The sequence below is a fragment of the Panulirus ornatus genome, chromosome 19 (genome assembly GCF_036320965.1).
Source record: "Panulirus ornatus isolate Po-2019 chromosome 19, ASM3632096v1, whole genome shotgun sequence".
NCBI lineage: Eukaryota > Metazoa > Arthropoda > Malacostraca > Decapoda > Palinuridae > Panulirus > Panulirus ornatus.
Window position 1 is genome coordinate 55,970,575 of NC_092242.1, and position 25,822 is coordinate 55,996,396.

General features: G+C 45.0%; 3 protein-coding genes across 3 annotated transcripts in view; all 3 read right to left on the reverse strand.

Annotated features, from left to right (window-relative positions):
• Positions 1 to 5,445, reverse strand: part of LOC139755518 (metabotropic glycine receptor-like) — a 494,688-nt gene extending 489,243 nt beyond the window's left edge. The window contains exon 1 of the mRNA XM_071673905.1: positions 4,023 to 5,445. Within this exon, the coding sequence (XP_071530006.1) occupies positions 4,023 to 4,684 (662 nt within the window). The 5' untranslated portion in view covers positions 4,685 to 5,445. The remainder of the gene's footprint in view (positions 1 to 4,022) is intronic.
• Positions 5,446 to 18,486: 13,041 nt separating this feature from the next.
• Positions 18,487 to 25,822, reverse strand: part of LOC139755520 (uncharacterized) — a 135,742-nt gene continuing 128,406 nt past the window's right edge. Inside the window, exons 94-98 of the mRNA XM_071673908.1 lie at positions 25,585 to 25,731; positions 24,019 to 24,170; positions 22,761 to 23,011; positions 21,406 to 21,561; positions 18,487 to 19,258 (exon numbers count right to left, since the gene is read on the reverse strand). The gene's annotated coding sequence lies outside the window, so the exon portion shown is untranslated. The remainder of the gene's footprint in view (positions 19,259 to 21,405; positions 21,562 to 22,760; positions 23,012 to 24,018; positions 24,171 to 25,584; positions 25,732 to 25,822) is intronic.
• On the reverse strand, positions 19,026 to 23,809 carry LOC139755705 (integumentary mucin B.1-like). The gene is made up of 4 exons (XM_071674350.1): positions 23,796 to 23,809; positions 22,761 to 23,011; positions 21,406 to 21,561; positions 19,026 to 19,258 (listed from the first exon to the last, which is right to left on the reverse strand). The coding sequence occupies exons 1-4, from the start codon at positions 23,807 to 23,809 to the stop codon at positions 19,026 to 19,028; spliced, it is 654 nt and encodes a 217-aa protein (XP_071530451.1).

Genomic DNA, 25,822 nt, shown 5'->3' on the forward strand with positions numbered 1-25,822 from the left:
TCTGTAATTTGAGCACTCACTCTTATCCCCTTTGCCTTTGTACAATGGCACTATGCACGCATTCCGCCAATCCTCAGGCACCTCACCATGAGTCATACATACATTAAATAACCTTACCAACCAGTCAACAATACAGTCACCCCCTTTTTTAATAAATTCCACTGCAATACCATCCAAACCTGCTGCCTTGCCGGCTTTCATCTTCCGCAAAGCTTTTACTACCTCTTCTCTGTTTACCAAATCATTTTCCCTAACCCTCTCACTTTGCACACCACCTCGACCCAAACACCCTATATCTGCCACTCTGTCATCAGACACATTCAACAAACCTTCAAAATACTCATTCCATCTCCTTCTCACATCACCACTACTTGTTATCACCTCCCCATTTACGCCCTTCACTGAAGTTCCCATTTGCTCCCTTGTCTTACGCACCCTATTTACCTCCTTCCAGAACATCTTTTTATTCTCCCTAAAATTTACTGATAGTCTCTCACCCCAACTCTCATTTGCCCTTTTTTTCACCTCTTGCACCTTTCTCTTGACCTCCTGTCTCTTTCTTTTATACTTCTCCCACTCAATTGCATTTTTTCCCTGCAAAAATCGTCCAAATGCCTCTCTCTTCTCTTTCACTAATACTCTTACTTCTTCATCCCACCACTCACTACCCTTTCTAAACAGCCCACCTCCCACTCTTCTCATGCCACAAGCATCTTTTGCGCAATCCATCACTGATTCCCTAAATACATCCCATTCCTCCCCCACTCCCCTTACTTCCATTGTTCTCACCTTTTTCCATTCTGTACACAGTCTCTCCTGATACTTCTTCACACAGGTCTCCTTCCCAAGCTCACTTACTCTCACCACCTTCTTCACCCCAACATTATATATATATATATATACACATATTATATATATATATATATATATATATATATATATATATATATATATATATATATATATATATATATATATATCACATTGAAATCTAATGTATATATACTAATTACCAGTGTTAATGTCATCCATCTTAAGATACAGGATTCTTGATAATTGTGGTACCACAATGTACATCTCTTGCAATCTTCACACATACGACACTGTCATGAAGGTGAACTGTGCTGGACTGGGGTAGTGATCATGACTGGTAGTGGTGGAGCACCAGCTAGGGGTAGTGATCACGGCTGTAGTGGAGATGGTGGAGGATCTGTGGAGCTCATGTGACAGAGACAAGTCTGGCCTCAGGTGGAGCACAGCGGCCACAGAGGCGTAACCATCACACCACGAACACAAGGCTCACGTGGACAGCCACACACAGCACGGTCCACAGCATCATGAGAGGAGAGCAGCACACACAGCACGGTCCACAGCATCATGAGAGGAGAGCAGCACACACACTGCACGGTCCACAGCATCATGAGAGGAGAGCAGCACACACACTGCACGGTCCACAGCATCATGAGAGGAGAGCAGCACACACACAGCACGGTCCACAGCATCATGAGAGGAGAGCAGCACACACACAGCACGGTCCACAGCATCATGAGAGGTGGTAATACGCAGCAGGAGCAGCAACACAGCAGACATCCTCGGTTCACCACAGACCCCCGTGTTGTTATAAGTCACTGAGCACCACAACACTTCAATGGTAACCATCATAACACGAGCGTACATAGCAGAGACATGTTCTCATGTGTTCCTCCTACATCTCCGTGTGCGTGTGTGTGTGTGTGTGTGTGTGTGTGTGTGTGTGTGTGTGTGTGAGAGAGAGAGAGAGAGAATGCGTTCTGTAATCACCTATGCGTACGTAATGTGTGGGGATGGAGTCTGACAGTGGCTGGGGTCCCCCCATCTCTTGAGCCATCTGTACCACCACACAACTTCTCACACCGCCCGTGTGTTGTCCACAATAAACCACGTCTTCTGACACCCTGCTTCACTCATCCGCTACTCTCATACAACACAACCTCTTCTTTACATCTTTATTTAACACTACCTTGCGTAAAATCACGTCATTGTCAGCGTGTTCCATCCCTTTCAAAAAGAAAAAAAAATTACATTTGTGATCACGTTACCCCTTACTCTTCTCTCTTCCAAGGCAGGTAAATTCAAAATTCAGGCCTTTACATTTATAACCCAGCCTTCTACATCCTGGTACTATCTTGACTGCCCTCCTCTGAACCCTTCTCTCATCGCTCTTTGCTCTTCGCTCGGCGCGGTGACCTGGGAGGCATATTCCAGCTCTGGCCTCTTTGTTAAGGATATGAACACCTTGCTTAAGACTTGCTTATCCATTATACTGGAGAGCTCTACTGACATTGGCCAGAATACAGACCGTCTCGTCTGTTGTGAGATCCTCCGAGTGTGTGTGTGTGTGTGTGTGTGTGTGTGTGTGTGTGTGTGTTGGAGGGGGGGACTCTGGTATAACAAGCAGATGATATCATAATTTGAAGTCCTTCTCACACACACACAATCCCGAGCCTCATCTCCTGCTGGATGATGATCATACTGAGGGCTTCGTGCCCTCCATCCCAGCCACATCGCCTGACCTCTGATGCTCGCGATGGGTTGCATCAGACGTGTATATCAAACCAAGTATGGAGTCTGTCAGGGTCCCCTTGTACGTATAGGTAATCATACCCGGCATTCATTTCCCTCGCGACCTTTACAATGTGTGTGTGTGTGTGTGTGTGTGTGTGTGTGTGTGTGTGTGTGTGTGTGGTAGAGGGAAGTGCAGACGCCTATTCCTACAGAACAGTGAGTGAGGCAGCTCTACACACGCGACATCTCCTCAGCTTTCATCAGACATAGAACATTATAAACTCAGGTATGGTCAAGTGGTTTTTTTTTTTTGGGGGGGGGGTGGAGAGGATTCGAACCCGCTAATACCATGTCCCATCCTTTTTTCCCCCCAAGCGTTACATAACAATAAAATATGATCTGATCCTGTATAACCGTGTACAAACATTCATGCGTCAGTGACATTATCAATTCGACTCCTTTATTCAACTCGTGGTAACCTCAAACGTGTCCTTCTCTACACATATGGTTTTGGAACGTATTTGGGCGTACAATGAGAAAACTAAAATGAAATGTCTGAATGTGAGAAAAGGATACAATAAGTGAAGTCTCTCCGATGAAGCAGAAAAAAGAAAATTGTCTGTGGTTTACTGCGTGACATAGAATAAGTCCTTCACTCCTGTGAGGCACAGTCCGGGTCTGACCTGCAGCTATGACCTGTAGCATGTGAGGCACAGTCCGGGACTGACCTGCATCTGTGACCTGTTGCTCATGGTGTGACCTGTGAGGCACAGTCCGGGACTGACCTGCATCTGTGACCTGTTGCTCATGGTGTGACCTGTGAGGCACAGTCCGGGACTGACCTGCAGCTGTGACCTGTTGCTCATGGTGTGACCTGTGAGGCACAGTCCGGGACTGACCTGCAGCTGTGACCTGTTGCTCATGGTGTGACCTGTGAGGCACAGTCCGGGTCTGGCCCGCAGCTCAGTTTGTCTTGGAGCTGAGACGCCTGGCTGCCCGGGAGCTGAGATGAGTGTCAGTGAGTAGTGAGTGACCGGATGTTGTCATGAGATCAAGGAACTCTTTAAGCTGCTCATCAGACCTAAACAGGGACCTCTCTGTCACCTGGTGGCAGTGGTCCAGCTCGTACGACCAGTGGTCTGTCTGGCAACACCTTGGTGTTACACACACACACACACAGGCGTCCACACTTGTTGGGTCCTGGTCTGAGCTGGGGTTGAACACTTGCCCAAGGACTAACGAGCCCCTGGTCTGAGCTGGGGTTGACCACTTAGCCCGAGACTAACGAGCCCCTGGTCTGAGCTGTGGTTGACCACTTGCCCCGAGACTAACGAGCCCCTGGTCTGAGCTGGGGTTGACCACTTATCCCGAGACTAACGAGCCCTTAGTCTGAGCTGTGGTTAACCACTTGTCCTTTAAGCTAACTACCGTACAGTTGTGGAGGCCTACCTGTCGCTACACCACACTGCGCTGCTTACCTGTAGCTGAGGTGACTGGTGAACCAATTGGCGCCCTCCTCGCCTGGCTGGTCGAACGACTGGTTGTAGAGGGATGCCAGGTCCGCCGTGGCGATCTGGCCCTCCCTCCTGAAGGCGTACGACCCGAACACTTCCCTGTGGTCTGCTCTCCCCGCTTCCTCGGCCGACTTGGGCCCCAGAGGGACGCGGAACTCCCCCCTCAGGAAAGCCACCGCTGAGGAAGTTATGGTCGGTTCGTTCTCCATCACCGCGCGCACGAGGGCATAGAAAACGTGGGGAGGGTAGGCAGGGTCCAGGCCCTCCGGAACCGAGACAAACAGGTTGTTGAGCAGGTTAGCGATGTGGAGGGCCGCCCTCAACCCGTCCTGGAACTTGGCCAGCTTGTCAGGAGGGATGGCCACGTTGAGCGACCTGTGCGTACAGGCGTCTGCCGTGCTCGCCTGCCCAGTGTCACCGCCGACCTTGCCACCGCCGCCGCCGGCGTCACCGTCGGGTGTGTCCTGCTCCACGCCCAGGAGCTGGAGTACCCGCGTCAGCTGGCGGTCTCGGGCCGCGACCTGAGCCTCGTGCTGTAGCGGGTCCTCCTCGTCCGCAAGTCCTGCCCTCGTCATCCACAGGCACGCCCACGCCACCGCCCACACCCGCATCCCGGCTCCTAACATCTCGGGCTCACTCTACACACTGGCAGACATAGTCACGTCACGGTAATGTAGAAGGGAGTAGCGAACACCGCGGGGCGATCTCAGGAGGTCATCATCATCATCCGTACGGCAGCCACGGGTGGGTCAACTGTGGTCACGCTCCCGTCCCAGGTCACACGACCGGTGACCCCACGTCACGGGTAAGTCAGTACTGGGTCTTCTGTGTTTGGTCGACGTATCTACCACACCCTCACCTGGGCTGCCTCAGTCAGGTCCTCACCCTCCGCACGACCGACACGCAAACTTTGAATGTGTTACGATCATCAACTGGTTTGCTGGGACAAGTTCGCTAAGATGAGGCGTAGGAGGAGGAGGAGCAGGAACGCGCGCCCTTAGGAATCCGGAACAGTCAATTGTCCAAGACGCTTGCTACGATATCTCAGGAGACAACGACCGTGACAAGACTGCCGTAGGACTCCCGTGAGACGTGAGACTTCAAAGACAACAACAGTAGCAGCACCTGCAGGAGGAGGAGGAGGAGGAGGAGGAGGGGGATGACAAAGACCAACACTTTATTATGTTTACTTTCGCTCAGTTGTGTTCAGAGAGCGCGAGTGCCCCTCCCGGTGTGGCAAGAGCAACCAGAGGTCGTCACCTCCAGCTGGCCGACGCGGGAGCCGATGCCGGCGATACTTCGACTCTTCACGTCGAGTCGTTGATTTTGTTGTGGCGATGGTGAGGGAGCGATGCACGTGGCCACACGCACAAGGTCGGAGAGCAACTGGAGGGGACAGAGCTGCGTAGGACCACTAGGCTGCCGCGCACACTCCCTCCCTCCCCTCCATTACTACCATCTCGCCACTATACCTCCCTCCACTCCACCAACACTACTACTGCCTCCACACACACACACACACACACACACACACACGCTACCGCCTCCTCCAACACCAACTTATGCAACACTCCCTCACTTTAGCCAGTTGTTATACCAACAGCATCACACCATCACCTCTATCACTGCACACCACCACATAACATAAACTCCAACATAATACACCACCACATGTCATAAACTCCATCACTACACACCACCACATAAATAAACTCCAACACACCACCACATGTCATAAACTCCATCACTACACACCACCACATAAATAAACTCCAACCACCACCACATGTCATAAACTCCATCACCACAAACCACCACATAACATAAACTCCAACATAACACACCACCACATGTCATAAGCTCCATCACCACACACCACCACATAATATAAACTCCAACATAACACACCACCACATGTCATAAACTCCATCATCACACACCATAACCTCCAACACAACACTCCACCACACACCATCATCTACATCGCCGCCACACACCTCCGCCAGCACACACCGATCGTGTGAGGTCTGCCACCAAACCCACCAGTAGTGTGAGGTCTGCCACCACACCCACCAGTAGTGTGAGGTCTGCCACCACACCACCAGTAGTGTGAGGTCTGCCACCACACCACCAGTAGTGTGAGGTCTGCCACCACACCACCAGTAGTGTGAGGTCTGCCACCACACCACCAGTAGTGTGAGGTCTGCCACCACACCACCAGTAGTGTGAGGTCTGCCACCACACCCACCAGTAGTGTGAGGTCTGCCACCACACCCACCAGTAGTGTGAGGTCTGCCACCACACCACCAGTAGTGTGAGGTCTGCCACCACACCACCAGTAGTGTGAGGTCTGCCACCACACCACCAGTAGTGTGAGGTCTGCCACCACACCACCAGTAGTGTGAGGTCTGCCACCACACCACCAGTAGTGTGAGGTCTGCCACCACACCACCAGTAGTGTGAGGTCTGCCACCACACCACCAGTAGTGTGAGGTCTGCCACCACACCACCAGTAGTGTGAGGTCTGCCACCACACCCACCAGTAGTGTGAGGTCTGCCACTACACCACCAGTAGTGTGAGGTCTGCCACTACACCACCAGTAGTGTGAGGTCTGCCACTACACCACCAGTAGTGTGAGGTCTGCCACTACACCACCAGTAGTGTGAGGTCTGCCACTACACCCACCAGTAGTGTGAGGTCTGCCACTACACCACCAGTAGTGTGAGGTCTGCCACTACAACACCAGTAGTGTGAGGTCTGCCACCACACCACCAGTAGTGTGAGGTCTGCCACTACACCACCAGTAGTGTGAGGTCTGCCACTACAACACCAGTAGTGTGAGGTCTGCCACCACACCACCAGTAGTGTGAGGTCTGCCACCACACCACCAGTAGTGTGAGGTCTGCCACCACACCCACCAGTAGTGTGAGGTCTGCCACTACACCACCAGTAGTGTGAGGTCTGCCACTACACGACCGCTACCACAAGAACGGTCTTGAGTTTGGACACGACGGCAAAATCTCAATACCTGCCAACGACACGCAGGTACGTTAGTACACCCCCAACAGAAGCGACTATTTCATGGTCAGAAAAATGAGATAAATTGATGAAACCGTCAGAGACACAGCAGATGTGTCGACTACAAACATATACAAAACAATGCACTTTTGAGACAAAAAAATATTGAACAGTAATGGAAAATATTCGATCAACCTTGATCACATGAAGACGACGACCTTGATATGACAGTCACAAATAACCTAAGTTACACAGAGCACTGCGTATGTACTTACAACGTCTCTAACACAGGGACACTGGCCAGAGCACTGGAAGGTAGACAAGGCAGTGGCAAACAGTGGGTCTTCGTCCTGCCACACTGCTGACGGTCGGTCTATCATGAAATCCCCGAGCATTTTCAAGTCCAGTTTAGCACAAGACTCCTACTCACGCACGCTGGAGCTACGCAGGATGCAGAATAAGGCCTTGCGATTCGCAACAACCGAAAAATACCTCTGTATTAAAAAAAAAATCTACGAACACCATGAACGACTAAAGGTAACACCCACTTGCAACCTGCTTAAGACATGCAGCACAAAAGGTGTGAGAGAAACAAGAAGACAACGATGGTAAACCTTGACAACAGTACACACCTGGGACAGCCTTGGTTCCCTCTGAGCCTCAAAGTACTAAGAGAGAGAGGCGCTCCAGCTAGGTCCACCGATGTACTACATAATGAACTTTTAAAATTTTGCTTTGCTACTTTCCCTTCCCCCAACCAACATGCAACATAATCATCCTGGAATCCTCCCCTGCCGCTTTTTACTTTTCCAAAGAAAGGAACAGAGAAGGGGGCCAAGTGAGGATATTCCCTCTAAGGCTCAGTCCTCTGTTCTTAACGCTACCTCGCAAATCCGGGAAATGGCGAATATGGAGGAAAAAAGAAAAAAAAAAAAAAAAAATATATATATATATATATATATATATATATATATATATATATATATATATATATATATATATATATATATAAAATACGTATACAGCAAATCACTTACACACCTCAGTAAATCTTACATCATACACCTATACACCGAACTCTTTCATCCATTTCTAAACTAAAGTTCCTCTCCAACTACCTCCTTCCCCCCCTTGCCCGCAGCACTCAACTGAATTAAAAAATTCTGGCCATGTCTCATCTATACTCGTGATGGCTGCATCACCACCCCACCAGCCCAGGACGCACACTACCTCGGTACTATTATTATCCCTCAATCCTCCCTCCAAGGATCATATTCCTTTACAATGAATCATACTAAAGCTATTCCACTGCCTGAGGCGGAGCCCAGTATGTTCGCTGGCCCGATAGAGAAGAATCGTCAGCTACTCCCAATAATCTTAGTAACTGTATCATCTTTCCTCAAGAAAACTTTAACTTCATCAGAACGAGAGATCCTGTCTCTCTCTCTCAGCCTGACAGACATGATGTACATGGTCGTCGGCCACGTTCATGGACCATCAACAGCTGTATTTAGGAAGTGTCGGGCATGAGTTAACGAGACTGTACAGCGAAAAACCGCCGGTGCTGCTGAAGCAACCTTGGGTCACCTGGAGCAGTGTCTGTGTCTCTGTATCATTTAGCAGACGAACGAGCCGTTCGTGGAGAGAGAGAGAGAGAGAGAGAGAGAGAGAGAGAGAGAGAGAGAGAGAGCACGCACTTTCCCCGTTCGCCACTTCGTACCTTGATGAAGACCCTCCTTCATAATGGCTCCTCTGGATACACGTGACGCATCGTTAACGCAACTACGTTTCGCTTAACTAATCCAACTCGCTCACTCCGCTTATGTCTGGAGCACTGTATGCCTCAGCCACATACATGTGCCAGGGTATGTGGTTCAGTTCCCCCAAGAGCCTGGCGTGATTTAGAATTTTCTTCTCTTTTTTTTTTTCGGCTCGACCTGTTTCCTGCTTACTCCTGTACCTCAGCCGAGAGCAGACCGACCCCCCCTCCATACCTCACAAGTGACACACCGAGAACGACTGGCTACCTTACCAGCGTCCATCCAGCCCACCTGGTCACACCACCGATGGTCCTGAGTTAAATTCAACAAAACATCGATATTTGGTTATGTCACTGCTCGTGAACTTTCACTTTTAAAGTGATGAGAAAATATACATATATATATATGAAAGGCGAGGCGAAGAAACAACCCAAGATACGAGCACATTCACCTTGAAATTTTGCTGGGTAAGTGAGCAAGTTTTTAGACACGCTGACGTATGCTAACTTCTACCAAGCCTAGTATCGTGTGCTGGGCCGACCCCAAACTTGTCTCCTTCCTCCCTCACACCACCATCTGACCTGCGCCACCTCCCAGTAAATATTGCAAGGCGTGTAAACAACAACGGTGACCACCACGTATTTAAAAAACAAATCTGTATATCATAAAATCACACATTCAAAAAATATGAAGAATGAACAAATTCAAACATCAACTGAGCTAAAAAAGAAAAAAATACTCGTAACAGTGATAAACTTCGTAAACTCTTTGGAAAACCCATACGCATTGGTCTACACACACACACACACAAACACACACACAAACACATGTAAAAAAAAAAAAAAATTCCAAAAGAAGGAACAGAGAAGGGGGCCAGGTGAGGATATTCCCTCAAAGGCCCAGTTCTCTGTTCTTAACGCTACCTCGCTAACGCGGGAAATGGCGAATAGTTTGAAAGAAAGAAAAGAATATATATATATACATATATATATATATATATATATATATATATATATATATATATATATATATATATATATATATATATGATATTAAGATGCACAAAAGTATGAGGTTAACATTCCCAGTCTGCTGTCCCCTGCAACCTATGAGAAAACAAACCCTAAGATGCTGCATAAGCCACCAGCTTTGCAACAGAAAACGGAGCGTCAATAATACATGGTTTCATTTCCTGTTGCCGCGGGGACCATCAAGAAACATGACACGGGTTCTATTTTCTCCCCTGCCCCTCGAGCCGTTGTTAGAGGTCAAGTCGGTCACCTCTGGCATCATCGTTGACACTAAAGATTTTAAAACATATCCTGGCCAAGATATTATCATGCAAAGATGTGGCACAGGGAACAATGAATGATGGGACTATGTCAGCAGGCTGTGGTACCAATGAACAAAACTGGAAATAGCTGTAGATTCAACTGGAGGCTCAGCTCCTTGTTATAAATCCAGTTTAACATCCAACACACTGCCCATCCACCAGTTTAATCATCCTACTTAGGAGTAGGTGAGGCAACACAGACAGGCCGAGCCAGCCGACAGTTATAGTCCCCATCTGATACACCTAAGACTCTACATGGGCATGGCTAGTGACGAAAGTCAGCAAAGAACCATCTCATGTATATGGATAATTCTAACATATAGTGCAACTTGAGATATAACAAAACAATCAGTTGTAATGAACTGCTTCAGCCAACGTGAATCTTGGCTGGTCAGAGAGTTTTCCACAGGCTCGAGATTCACTTTCATGTCTCGGTTACGTATGAGGCTTCAATCACTTATTCCTACGACAATACATCTTATACAGCAGCATAGTAACCAAATGAATATGAACAAGAACCTGATTTCAAGGCGCCGGACCGAAGCAGTGATATGAAGTCTCCATGATACTGTCTTGTATACCATGAACTAGTTGCTCTTACCACATGTAGCAATGCACAGATACAAAGCCTAGCCCTACCGAATTAGATTATTCTATGCGCGAACGATCATGATATTCTAACACACCGCGATAACTGTGACTGAAATCAGTGACACGACAGAATAATTTGAATAAGCTTGAGACGTACAGATCCACGGACATAGCAGAGCGTAAATAATTCATAGGGTGACAGGAGAGAGAGAGAGAGAGAGAGAGAGAGAGAGAGAGAGAGAGAGAGAGAGAGAGAGAGAGAGGGGTGGCAGTGCAATGGGTAATCACCCTTAAAAGCTGAACCTAAAATAAAGTCCAACTCGGAGCAATCAACCTCATACAGGATATAGTTCTATATATGGCCGCCTCTACCTCAAGACGAAAAATATGGCCAATGACACTTGTACTGGTGACCCATCTGCATTCTTGCCACACCTTACAGGCTTCTATTTTTCCCAATATTGACTGAAAAGTATACGTGGGGATGTCAAGAACACATGTATGATGTCTTTGCCCTCATGTTATTTTTGAAGCTCTGTCACTCATACATTAATAAGTATTACTGGTAAAAATCGTCAGCAATCATAATTGTTTGGGACAAAAATACCTACAGAATACGACGTTATGTCTCTCAGTATGCCAGGAAATCTCATACGCCTGGAAGCGGTGCAGTATAAATTAAAGGGAGCACAGCAATTGTACACAATATCTCATCAAGTTGAGCGGAATATTCTTAATTAAAAAAACATGTTCTAGTTAATCGTCATAACAAAAAGTTTCATCTAAATACTCAAAAACTAACTTTATTGTGTGCGGAAAAAATATATATAATTGAAACTGCCAGTGTGACGGCACTTGAGATAACTCACTTAAATACTGTAATTATGAAACTGGAACCACTCTATTTAGGGGAACATATAACACGAACTTTATGCTGCAATAACTTTACACACTACATATTCAAAATAGAAAGCAATTCATTCCCTCGTATTTTCCGATGATGTTACAGGACTCTGCTTGTTCATGGTTACACAGCGACTTGAAGTCATCCCCATCGTGGCTGAATGAACCTCATCCAGGAACTTCTCGATCTAAAAAGGGTCCATCATTCCTCTGCTCCTGATTGGGGCGCAGCCTTGAAGCTGCGACAGCCCCTTAAAAGGGGTCTTGGACTTGTACAATACTTGATCTTTTTTTGAGTCTAGTACACTAGTTTAGCCAATCCTCTCCAACCACATGTAAATTGTTCTAAATAAGCTTTTTCTAATATACAGGGAAAGAACATTACTTATCAAAAGACAGACAAACAACAGGACGGAAATGTTGTGTTACTGGTTTTCATGTAAAAATTACAGCATTTCTCAACCACTGTTTAATACAAGTATTCGGAAGACAGGAATACTGAGTGCAATTTACCAGTTCAGCTCCGCACTGAACTTATGAATAGCATTTCGACCTGCACTACGGTATACGACTGTGGCAACAGCATAAAATTTGAGAAGCGTAATTTGGTGCATTATATATCATAATACTATATCAAATACGAAGACAGTATTGAGGATTATGATTACCAAGGAAAGTTACGTAGATGTACGCGAAACAGTTGTAAAGCATCAATATAAATCTATGGAAACCTTACCTAATTTTCCCGTTAACTCCGATCTAACTTAATTCTAAATACCGTAGTCGAAATATACCTTACACTCATCGCAGAGCATCCCACTAACCGTCAACTGACACACCAACAAACTGACGACCAAGCGACTACGCCATTCGCGCCATCGCCCACCCTTATCCCAACGAAGAAGCAGCTGAACACAATATTTTTTTGACATATCATAGTATCCTAAAAGTCTAGGCTACTGTTGAAAGTGAGTTGGGATTTTCTGAGGTTTTGTTGTATTTTCCCTGAAGTTTTTCCTTTGTTTTTTGTTTTTAAGTTGATTATATCCATCCAAACGACGTCTCCCAGATAAAAGCTCTCATTAAACAGAGAAACAAGCTCAGACAAAACCACTCGCTATCATCAAATTGCTAAAAGTAAACCCAAACTTTAGACAATGATCACTTTTAATCTTCACCTTGACAGAATGCAATGTCCCACGTCATACTCCGCTTCTTTTATGCTGTCCTCGATACATTACCTTTCCTGAACTATGTAATCCCCATTCTGTACAATGTACTGATGTGTTTCTACATTGAAGTCTGTCCTTAGTTTTCGTCAACGTATGTGAAAAAATACAGCATGAAGTACAACAGCAACCCAGCAAAATGATACCCGAATGAAGAAACAGATCCTTTACCAGCCGATAGACGACTTAAACTTACTAAATTTAGAAAAGAGAAGGTTAATTGGTGTTTTAATACAGGCTTTCAGAATTAACAAAGGCTCTAATAATCTCGATCGAAGCAGATACTTAAACGCTATAATCATTTGATGTTCGAATAACGGACGCAAAACATGGCCAAGTGCTTAACTACGAATGAGGCGAGGTACTTCTTCTTCAACAGGATTGTTGACATATGTCTAACCAATCAGAGTAGCTAAAAGAAGCACCATAGATTCTCTTAAGGACACACTTGATTAAATCGCTTCCAATTCATGACTGGTCTTCAATGCAACCACTCATTTACATATAAAAGTACTTCTCATTAAATCCTCTATACGCTATTCTCCTCTTACTAAACTAACCTCTAAGTTTCTGATCACTTCCACTATAATAAAGAGCTTCTAAAGACCCAAATGGTTTGTTCTTGTTCGAATTTCTTTAATATCACTTTATATTCATAACTTTGGTTCGAAGCGTAGCCAAACTGGCAGTTCATTACCAATGGACTTAAAATGAATAGATTATCTCACAAAAGACTTCACCACCAGTCTTACATATTTACCATAATATATCTGGTAAAATCATCAAAAGGATATAAATTCTGAAGTTGAGTTTCCCAAAACCAAAGCTAAAGTGATCAACAGAATGTGTCCAAAAACATCAAAACAATTAATTGTGCAGACATCTTGTGCAGTCCTGGGCCAGGATTTGAAGGAGTCAACTGATTTTATGTAATATATCACTATGGAAGAAGCAGATGATCTACATATCTTTTCATTGATTCTTACGAACTTAGATGAGACTGCAAATGGAAATATTTACGTCATACCACAACAATGTTGACAACTTTTACGTAAACTTTTCTAATCAACTATATCAATTTAATTCATACATATTGTAACTTCGCTTCTATGCTTGAACAAATCTGATCAACCAGCAATCACTAACTAGTAAAATAAAACAACTGTATGACTGAAAATGTGTCACAAGTGAGAGCATAAGGTTTAAATATGTCGTAATAAGATGATCATCTGCCACTTCACAAGTCGAACATCTATGGGCAAATGCTGTAATATTACACCTCAGATACAGTAAACATCCAAACAACACTTTATATCCTTAACATGCATGACGTAATTATTAGCTGTAACTCCTGCGTCAACAAATGTTTATATGTCATGTATGATGTATATAATACGACAGTTCATGAAGTACTTATCTAATCATTCTATCGCTGAAAGTTATGGCTAATTAATAACGATAACAATTATTCGCCTTACCTTAACAGGACGAACAGAAGGCTGGTTCCACAGCATGTAAAAGTGTCCAGCATTTAAAATGAGTAACATACACTGGCCTTTGACTGGGGTATGTCTTGCCCATGCCATGTCGGTCAGTATGGAAGTAACATAACAATAATATTCACAAAGGTTAACAAATTCTTATGTTCACAGTTCACTTGTCACACAACATACCTTGCCACTGAGATGTAAACACTGGCGACGTTCCACCTTCAGGGATGAGACTCAGACAAATGAAGTAGTACACTAAGGAAACGAAACTTCATCTCATTCGAACGATGGCAAGTGTCTCTTCCCGCCAAGGACCATGAACAAGGCACTAGCTCAAAGACGATCATAGAAAACGGTGGAATTGATCATAACAAAGAACGTTCATATGACTTGGGATGACTAATATTATATTACTCTTATGGCTAGTGACTAATATTATATTACTCTTATGGCTAGTGATATTGTTCTGCAGTGCAAGCATGACTGATATTATATTACTCTCATGGATATTGAGTGATATTCTTCTGCAGTGCTAGTTTAGCGTTCAGATAATACGTTAACACCTACGAGCATTATAGCTGATAGAACAATATCAAAGAAGGCTTTAAACATCACGTAAAAAATGGATAAATTTGGAGTTAGTTAATGTGTAAGTAGTTGATACACTTGTTAATCATCAGTAGAGTCTGAAAACCTCACCTAGTAGCCTAAATCATAGTGGAAATATACTAGGATTAAATATGTTTGGTGCTGGAACTCGCATGTGCTCATCCATGGGTATGACGAACATATGTCTACGAGAATATCAACAATTAAGATAACTCTTGACTGCTAGGTGAAGTTTTCATAGGTTTTATTCATTCTTACACGTGCACTGCCTCTCTTTACTTTTAAGCCACATTCTATCACTACCCACTATCACCTTATCTAATAACTCTCACTGCAATATAATGCTCCAAATATGTTCTGTATCTGTTGTTATATTCTTTACTATTCTCTGCAAGTAAATATTCCATATCATTCAAAGGTTAAGCAGATGCGTAACTGAACCTTTCTTCTGTAGTGATGGTTGTGTGGAAATGGTAATAATACCACGAAGGCTTAGAATTTCTTTTTAACATCCTCTGAAGGTAGGACAAGTATGTAGCTTATACTCTATGGTAGTAGTAATTTACTATAGAAAAAAATTAGTTATAGACATCTATATGCTGTATTTCTACAATGGATAATGTACTCAACTTATCCTACCAGATGTTATCTTCGTGATCTTCCTCTTTAGCCTGAGTCTTATGATATCACTCTACTGAAGATAAAGTAATATAAGAACAGTAAAATATTACCAAAATTCAAAGAACTTGACACAGCTCTATAGAGAGTATACCATATTTGCATGTAACGTTTCATGTACACACCATGTACACACAACACTTGCTATACGTGACTGATAAAAAGACCTATATAGAAATGTAGGATAACAAACAGACTTAAATAATAAGAAGGTTGGCGCGTGTCAGACCGTAAACACTGCAGACAACTCTTGAAGGCTGCTGGCTCCATGTCAATACTGATGACCTTGAACACAGACCAACAAGACTGGACGGTCGTTTGGTTGGTTGTTTGAGTTTTAGGCCTATCAGCTGCCAGGGACATTAAGGCCGTCTAACGATAGTTTTAAGACCCTTTCTGTACATGAGGCTTTTCAAATACTACAGCAAGAACACGTCATATGTTTCGACACTGGTCATCGGCAAAGCAAGTTGAGGTTAGCCGCAAATCGTTTATTTTTTCATCTATTTATTTATTCTATATCTTTTGGTGCACTTTTGTTTTGATATTAATAATTAGTTTCAAAAATTGTGGAACTGTTCCAGTGATATGGATTTGTATGGCCGTAATGACACGTAATAATCCATGTTTAGAGCAGTCAGTAAGTACTAGATGGCTAGGCTTAGTTAACATTGCTTCAATGACAAATGTCGTTTGTAATGGGTTAACATTTAGCACTCAGTCTTCACTTGTAGAAATCTTGATTACAATTTGACTGCTTCAGATTTTCAGTTGCATGAGTGAGATTTGTCATGCTAGAAAGTTTTCTTTTTTTATTGATTCAATTCCAGGCAGACTCTCTCTTGTTACAAGCGGCCACTTTCAACAAAATATTAAGTTGGTCGGTAAAAGTTTTGAGAACAGTGACGGTGCCAGAAGTTGCCCTGAAAAGTTTATTGTTTTACGTTGGCGTTGGTTGGGTGGTTTCCTTCCTGCAGAATAGGACCATTGTTAATATAGCGATTCTCAAAAACCCACCCATTGTGCCACGTTGATTGCTGAGGTAGCTTACATCCTCTTTTATCCAGATTCGTCCAGGTTTTCTCCAGACGTAGAAATGTATATTTGACGAGCAAGTTACGGTATCTACCCAGAATCACAGCGGTCTATATAGTTTCTGAGTCCAGCGTACACTCGAGAGTCTGTTTTCGTAATTTGTTTGGATATATAATATCTACCCTATCTTAACGATCGTAAGCTGTTGTTCGTCTTTAATCCTAACAACCACAGCTGCGGCTGGAACAAGAGTGAACGCCAGTAAACGATTATCCATAAAAGCAATACCCGAGTGTACAGTGTACACTAGTGCTAGGGTAAGGCAGAGACCCTGACAGTGACTTCCCTTTTCAGTGATAACAGTTGCCCATCATCAGATGTTTTCTACACTGATGCGCGGCCTTTACCTTGAACGATTCGCGTCGAATTCCACACACTAGCCTCAGCCGCGACCAAAGACAGTGAGGGACAGTGGCCTCAGAGCTTTGTTGAGGAGGTGTAGCACTAGTCGAGGCCATGTTGACTGAAAGATGAGATAACCTGTATGTAAGATATTCTCTCCAGGAATATCTAGTGGAAAACACTGGCTTTGCCCCCCACCTGCCACTACCCTTACGTTCTTCGTCCCAGGTCCTCCTCGACCGACCAGAGACTACCACCATAGGCATCAAGTTCAAGCTCCTCAGGGAGTTTGTTGATATAGACTCTCGAAAGTTCAAAGATGATAAGAAGAGAGGAAGATACAGGAAGCGAGGGAACTTTATTATCATTCTGCGATGAGAGAAGGTATCATAACGACTAATCTCCCGCCACTCCACACAGACATTAGTGAAAGAAGCAGACAATCGCATGCTGGGGGGGGTCTTGGTATCAGAGGCCGGTACACATGCAACCACTCACAAGAACAGTGGCCGAAATAATGCCTGTAGAAGGCAGCAGAGGGAGAGGGGTGGCTGACGAGAGGTGATGGCAGAAAAGCTGAACAAAGAGGACTCTTGAATCCACTGTAGCTTGAACAGAAGTGGAAGAGGAGTTATCACAGACATGGTGGGCGGTACACATTATGCATTAGCAACGTTGTGTATGATTCATAGGGTTTCTCTGTACAGAGCATAAAGCAACCTTAGGTAAGAAAAAAAGGCCAACTTTAAGATGGTCACTCGAAAAAGGAGACTTTCTTTTTCGTATGAGAACAAAGACGAAATGAACGACGTTTACCAGCACAAACTGCCTTGGTAGAACTCGCCTCCCAGGAGATGCAGGGTGACTCCAGTCAGGTGCCTAGTTGCGAGGTCTGTCCAGCACCTTTGCTTGTGTCTCACCCACGTATGTACGTACCACCATACTTGCGATCTTAACCTTTAACTCTTGACCACATAATCAATCTAGAACTACCGCACTTTTATATTACGAGAGGTGGATGACTGGAGTAGTGACTGAGGACTTGGTTCATGAAGACAGCATGCATGAAGTTAACAAGTGGTATGACAGTGGAGAATGTTCAAGAGATGGGGGCTCTGTGAGTGTAAAACTCTCTCCCCATACAGTACAATAGGTATTCACATATATGGTCCCACCGAATGAGGTGTGTGTATGTACACACATTTAACCACTTGATGTTACAGGGAAATGCTGTACGGAGGCATTCACCTAGTGACCACTAGCAATCTCTTCTTACCCTGTAAGGTTAAGGATACACAGACACTCATCAATTAAGGATCTTCCTTAGCCAATGTTCTCGATGAACTCATATATGTGATCTGGATAATGAATACATCGTCAATGGTGTTCCTTTTATTGATAACATTAACACAATCTGTGTTGGAATATTTTTTGTACTTTTTGTCAATGCTCATGCATTTTTTTGGTATTTTTATTGCTTGCAAAGTTTATGGGTAAATGTAGGTATGTACAAGGTGAGGGCAGGTCCACGGAGCTCAGTCATCGTCAAAATCCACGAGACGAAACAGTCCCTTTACCATCATCAAGACACTTTTAGCTTCGCTAGATCTCTGTACTCACAGCTACAGTTGGTGGCCTCCTAACAGGTACCATACCACTGACTGATAATAAATTATTATTACACGAGATATGCATCACTGCTTAAAGCTTCCGATGACGTGTCAGGGACCGAGGCGTTGTCCATGATCAGGCAGCAGTCGTCAACAGGTGGTTGGGGTTGGGGGGTTATGATCGTAGTCAATATCACAGGTAAGCTGTTCATACACTCGCACAGTACATGGTAATGAACACAGACGATCAACATGTAAAAAAGAAAATTTTTGTGTTTATATATTTTTTTCTCGTGTGTTTTTAATAGTTACTGGTGAAAAGGTTCGTCGATGAAGGAGAAGAAGTCGGTGTCATCCATGATGGGTTCATCGCCCATGTAACTGGTCAAGTCATCACCACAGCTCAGACACTCACACTCCTGTATGTTCTTATACACAGGGGTGAAGGACACGCCCGTGTCGCATCTCAGCTGCACTCGGATGTTCTCATACTTCGACGGCTTACAACAGTAACAGGTGGATACGTGCGTCGCTTGTCGTCCTGCAGGAAGAAGCACCAACGATAAAAGCCTGATTCGTAAAAGAGGATCGTAAGAATCTTGATGCTAACTGTGTGGCTGGTATGCATCACCGAGTAGAAACCAAATGATTAACCCAACTCCCATCAACACTGTCCAACAACAATACCCCTGGGGAACATATGGTCAATCTCTGTCCTCTTTTGTTTATATACAACAGCTTCCTTGCCAACCAGTCATTGGTGTAGTCACTCTTTACATCATTTAAAGCTCACAATTCACAGTGTCACTAAACGTAGTAAAATAGACAGCAGACAATGCCATACACACAGAAGATAACACCATGAAGAGAAGGAAAACTTGACCATCACACAAATGCGACATAATTCATCCCTATGATAAGAAACTTACTGGAAGTCAGTATGTTTATGTGTATGAAAACACCACTTATTATCGTACCTACAAACAGAGGTAGCTAAGCCTTCCAGAACAGACGGGTCAACAAGTTCAGTGGAGCTTTTACAACCTTTTAAAGTTCTCTGATACTAATGAGACCCGGACGTAATCCGCTTCTCTGGGTTAGGATCCCAAACTAATGTCATTAAAGTACGAAAGAGTTCAACAGATTCCTTTCATTTCACACAAACTTACAAAGAGATCTACCCAGTGTGTTGTTACAATACGTATCTGTTTTTATCTTCTGCCACAGAACTCCGCTTTAGATAGGTTGAATCTGAGTCATACATAACAAATTACGTTCAGTATACTAGAGTGAACAACGTCTGACGTAGCTATATTCTCGATATACGTTAGGTTGTGTACCAGGTTGTCCACTCGAGTGACGTCATACGGCACGTCACTACCACCCACATCCGGGCACTCAAAACACCTGTCAGTCGGAACTGATTTGGTGATCGAAGAAAAATTCTGGGCGTTGGTTTTATCAAGAGCTGTTCTTGCATGTGGCTCAGCCTTTAAACATGTCATGAATTCTTATATATAGAAAAGTATTCATGATCATGTAGTACGTACCATTCACACCAGGTAGGCAGGAGATGCTAACGTTACACATAAAAGTGGATGTCATAAAAACTGCAACGGTTTAGCCTACGTCACTTACGGTCCTGGCAATTTCGAAGGCTCTTGCAGAGGTGGAATTTATGGAGTTTGTTTACAAAATTACTTTTTCATCTAAAGTACCTCAAAACAATACTCGACTGAGGATTCAGTGCAACGAAAACTCTACAAATTGAAGTATGTCTGAAGAATGCCGGTGTATATAGCTTCTGGCAAGGTAATCATCACTTGTAACGAGATGAGAAAGTAAGATGAAATTCTTAATCTGCAACAGACTTCAACATTCCTTCCACAGTTCAAAAGTTGAACGGTTCAACGTTGGTGTGGTGGTAGTTCGGCACTTTTACGTCTTCAACTGTTCACACTTTCTCAACAGTTCTTCAACACATTGTTCATCAGGCCTGCCGGATTGACTTGTATGTTTCCGTCATCTCTTCACCTCATCTCCCACTTCAACACACCGGTGACTCAGTTGTACTAAGTACCTCTGAAGTATCTCTCGTCCTGCACAATCTCCCAGGTATCATCCACCTTAGGTATGTTTACAGCCGAGCTACACAGCAATCCAGGACACCTCCAGTTTCCTGACACACTTCGTACACTTCACCATGTCCCTAACGCGACTCCACTTCTTCAATTACTCTTCTCCCAATTCCAAATTTCCAGCGTTCCAAGTATCCCAATTAATTCTCGTCTTTCCAACACTACTGAACATTACCAGCAATATTAGGTTTCCAGTACATCTCAAGGTATCTACGACTGGCACCATGGGCCACTAGACCCCTTACTTTGCTCCTGGAACACTGGCACCATGAACCTCTAGGACTCCTTACCTTGGCCCTGGAACACTAGACCACTAAACCTCTTACACTGCTCCGAGAACACTGGCACCATGAACCACTAGACTTCTTACTTTGGCCCTGGAACACTAGACCACTAGACCTTACACTGCTCCTGGAACACTAGACCACTAGACCTTACACTGCTCCTGGAACACTAGACCACTAGACCTTACACTGCTCCTGGAACACTAGACCACTAGACCTTACACTGCTCCTGGAACACTGGCACCATGAACCACTAGACTTCTTACCTTGACCCTTGAACAGAGTGTAGGAGTCGCAGTGACCAGAACATTGCTTAAAGTCCATGACTGGATCATGATTTTTGCAGGTTCCCACATGGCGGGTAGTTATCCTGAATATTCCAACAGTGTCTTGGGGAGGCATGACCTTCGGCTTGCAGTCTCCTGGAAAACATGGTACATTTTAGAATCAAGAAGAAATTAGACATCTGCATGGCAAATAAGAGCACGTATAGTCAAGTAAGGACGGGCGTTCAATGTGAAACACTGAAAAATGAAAACAAGTTCCCATCCCAACATTTCAGCTCTGTAATTATGAGCACCGAGGAGGTTAGAAATATCCAGCATCATACCTGGATAAATTAATGATGACTGCAGAATTTCCTTTTCAAAAACTCTTTCTTATCAGGTAGAAGAAAAAAAAAACTTGACATCATGAATCCATGATGGGTAATTCTTTTAAAGCAGAGTTAGAATGATACTCTCACATGATGTAAACATCATTCGTAATCATCCCTTAAGAAAGACATTGTCAAATGTGAGGCCACTCGCTACACACACACACACAACACCGGAACCAGACGGAGGACGGTCCCACGAATGATCAGAAGTGAGGGGATCCACAAGCAGGAGGGAAGGTGAGGAAATAACCTATGACTCAACTGGAGTTCCGTCTACATCCTGAACCACTCGACCGTCTCCCTCCACCTTCCTCCTGTACCTCACTGTCGTCATTTTCTTATAACTGTATATTTGTTTTGCTTCGTTAAGCTTCTCTCGTGGATCATGTATGACTAACAACACGAAGCATTTCTCTCCAACAGTAACGCTTCCCAGCATGAGTGAGTGGCTTGAATGAGTCATCCTCGACTACCTCCTGAGACTTAAGGTCGTCTCTTCCTCCTTGCTATCGTATATTGCACTGACCAGATCACCAGTGAGATCAGGTGCGTTTCCCTTGAATTCGATCCTTCAATGCCCAACCTTTACGATGCACTACCACTCGTCCATCTACGTCCCTATACATTCCTGGTAGTGTGACACGTCCGTCCCTTAACGTTGCCTAGCATCTCTGCTGTAGTGGCGGGGGCTCCTCCCTCCTCCTGCCTCACTTGGTGCCTTCCCTCCTTTATGATAAGTTTGCTCAACTGAACAACATACTTGAACTGTCAGTTCCCCACTGCCACCTCAACCTTCAGTTCGTGTATGTGTACGTACAGTGCATTTGTGTTGTCTACATGACAGCTACGACGGCGATGCGGATCGCACACTAATAGGACGACATAATTAATCAAACTTATACTCTCGAACATCTTAACAGGTTCTCTGCGGTAGCCGTAATGATGAGGACATTAGCGACTTACTCTTAGGTTGTCTTGTGATGTTACACAGCTTGCAGCAACCCAGCTCGTCCATGTATATCTCCTCCTCTGGGCACTCGGGGTCGAAGTAAGGACACTCCTTCTTCACGGCAACGGTGGCCAGGATGTCGTCCCGTGTCTCACAACTGTACTCGTAACATATGTCTCCCTCACTCTCCCACCGTTCACCTATGTTGTAGACGTTGCCATCGTCCACACAGTGAGTCTTGACGCATCTGCCACAGCATTCATTGCTGAAGGAAGAAAAAGAAAGAGAAAACACACATTGATCAATGGCTACGACTTAGCATCAGTTTGTATAATGTAGCGATGTTGTGAGGCGTCAACTATCATAGTGGACTTTAGTACACTGTAAGTAGGTTTAACCTGACGTTTACCAGTAGTTTGTACGGTACACCTCAGGGTGTACCGTACACCTCAGGGTGTACCGTACACCTCAGGGTGTACCGTAAACCTCAGGGTGTACCGTAAACCTCAGGGTGTACCGTAAACCTCAGGGTGTACCGTAAACCTCAGGGTGTACCGTAAACCTCAGGGTGTATCGTAAACTTCAGGGTGTATCGTACACCTTGGAAGGTACCTTACACCTCAGGATATACGGTACACCTCAGAATCAAACCACCTCACACTCAAACATTTCACTTCCAATACATCCACCCTCATCCGCACAACTCTATCTATAAGCCACGCCTCGCAACATATAACATTGTTGGAACCACTATTCCTTCAAACATACCCATTTTTGCTCATGTGTGGGGAGGTACCTGAAGGTACATAAGTGTGGGGAGGTACCTGAAGGTACACATGTGTGGGGTGTACCTGAAGGTACACATGTGTGGGGAGGTACCTGAAGGTACACATGTGTGGGGAGGTACCTGAAGGTACACATGTGTGGGGAGGTACCTGAAGGTACACATGTGTGGGGAGGTACCTGAAGGTACACATGTGTGGGGAGTGTACCTGAAGGTACACATGTGTGGGGAGGTACCTGAAGGTACACATGTGTGGGGAGTGTACCTGAAGGTACACATGTGTGAGGAGGTACCTGAAGGTACACATGTGTGAGGAGGTACCTGAAGGTACACATGTGTGAGGAGGTACCTGAAGGTACACATGTGTGGGTAGTGTACCTGAAGGTACACATGTGTGGGGAGGTACCTGAAGGTACACATGTGTGGGGAGGTACCTGAAGGTACACATGTGTGGGGAGGTACCTGAAGGTACACATGTGTGGAGGTACCTGAAGGCTGCTGGCTGTATGTATGTTGAACCTAATTCACACTTGAGGTCGCAGGTCGTCTCCCTTTCGCGGCGTGTGACGTTGCCATCAGGTCCAGCCTCGCAGCTGATGGTCGAACACTTGTCCTGAGGATCCTGCACGCTCTCCCCGATCTGTGGCGGGAGGAGAAGCAACACAGGTGACGATCACATGCCCTCACCACCCGACACCAGGACGTCTCGGTACAAATAGGTCCTGTAGAATCTATCAATCGTCAACGTGATTTCTCATAGTGTGTGAGGGAGAGAGGCAGTGTGCACAGTTCCCTCCCCCAAAAGTGAAGATGTTTACAGAAGTCAGTCATAACAATCCTTAGATCGGTCATGAGTCTCGCATTTTAGACAAGTGCTCTTCTTGAGTTCATGAGCAGCTGTACTGATGCCTCGGACATGTAGGACACTTTAGATACAATGGTCTTTCACTCTTAATACAGTCATGTTGATGTCCATCATCGTCTTCAACAAGTTCATAACATTGGGCCATGTTCTGCACCGCGACACTCGGGTAATCTTGGCTGGTACATCCGCGCCATCTGAACACCTTCATGTGGCAGAGAGACATATGCATCGCCCTAAGCGTGTTGCTCTACTACTCTACTGAGAAAAGAGACTGAAAACCATGAGTGATGTGGGAGCAAGTGTACGTCCACAGAGGAGGCAGGAGTCAAGCAACGGACTGAGAAAAGTCATAAAAGACGACTGGATGGAATGAAGTAATAAAGAACATGAACAAAATGTTGATATGGAGTCCAGTACAGTGACGAAGTAAACACAACACTGCCATGATGATGCCATGGCCTACCAGTGGTCGAATGTACACTGCAGTACCTTGTGATGTGCTGACGCCCGGCAGTACACTCGTCACCTTGGCCCACTGATCAGATGGAGCGAAACAGATGCTGACCTGTTATTACAGGTGTGGTCCCCCTGCACCAGGTGTGGTCCCCCTGCACCAGGTGTGGTCCCCCTGCACCAGGTGTGATCCCCCTGCACCAGGTGTGGTCCCCCCGCACCAGGTGTGATCCCAAACATTAATACAAAGGAATTCAAACCAGACCACTGGGTCATATCCAGGCGACTCCTCTGAGTACACCATCGTCAGACAGTCGTGTGTATGTCAAATGGTTGAGTGTAGAGAGGGGAATAGCCACGTCCATGGCCGCACCCAGTGTCATGAAGTGTTCTGGAAACCTACCAATATATCTCGAAGGTTCTTTCATCTACCCGAAACCACCTACCACAAAGCAGTCCACTCGCTGAAAACCGGAATGAAACTTAACTCTCGTGCCACACATGGGATGAGCTCCACTATCTGCCAGGTATAATAAACACAACAGAACAGAATCTGGTCAGCATTTAGATGTCTATGTCAGCCACAATGTTCCTACGGGTCGTGACAACGTAGTCTACGTTCGTCATGATAATGTTTACGACCACATCCGTTCACAGCATCGGAGACCAATATGACCGATGGTGTCCTACATGTCCTAAGCTGGGTCAGGTGGAGGTAAGAGATCACACGACCTACCGAGATGGCAATGCCGTCCAGGAGGCAAGCGACGCGGGTGTAGATGGAGCAACACTGGCCAGGGATATCCTCGTACAGATACTGCGTCAGCTCCTCCTCACTTGGCTTCGAACACTGGACCTCTGCAGCCTGGATTTGGATCTGGTCCTGGACGTAGACAGACAAGACAGACACATTCAGATATACGTTTATAGTATAGTAATATCATATGATTTTGTGTAAACATTTCAGTATAACA

Excerpts from the sequence above, each read along its gene's own strand:
- LOC139755705 (XM_071674350.1), bottom strand. Across the intron at positions 21,562-22,760 it reads CATCACAAGACAACCTAAGA|GAGACTGCAAGCCGAAGGTC; the intron begins GTAAGTCGCTAA and ends CATGTTTTCCAG. Across the intron at positions 19,259-21,405 it reads CACTCTGTTCAAGGGTCAAG|GACGACAAGCGACGCACGTA; the intron begins GTAAGAAGTCTA and ends TTCTTCCTGCAG.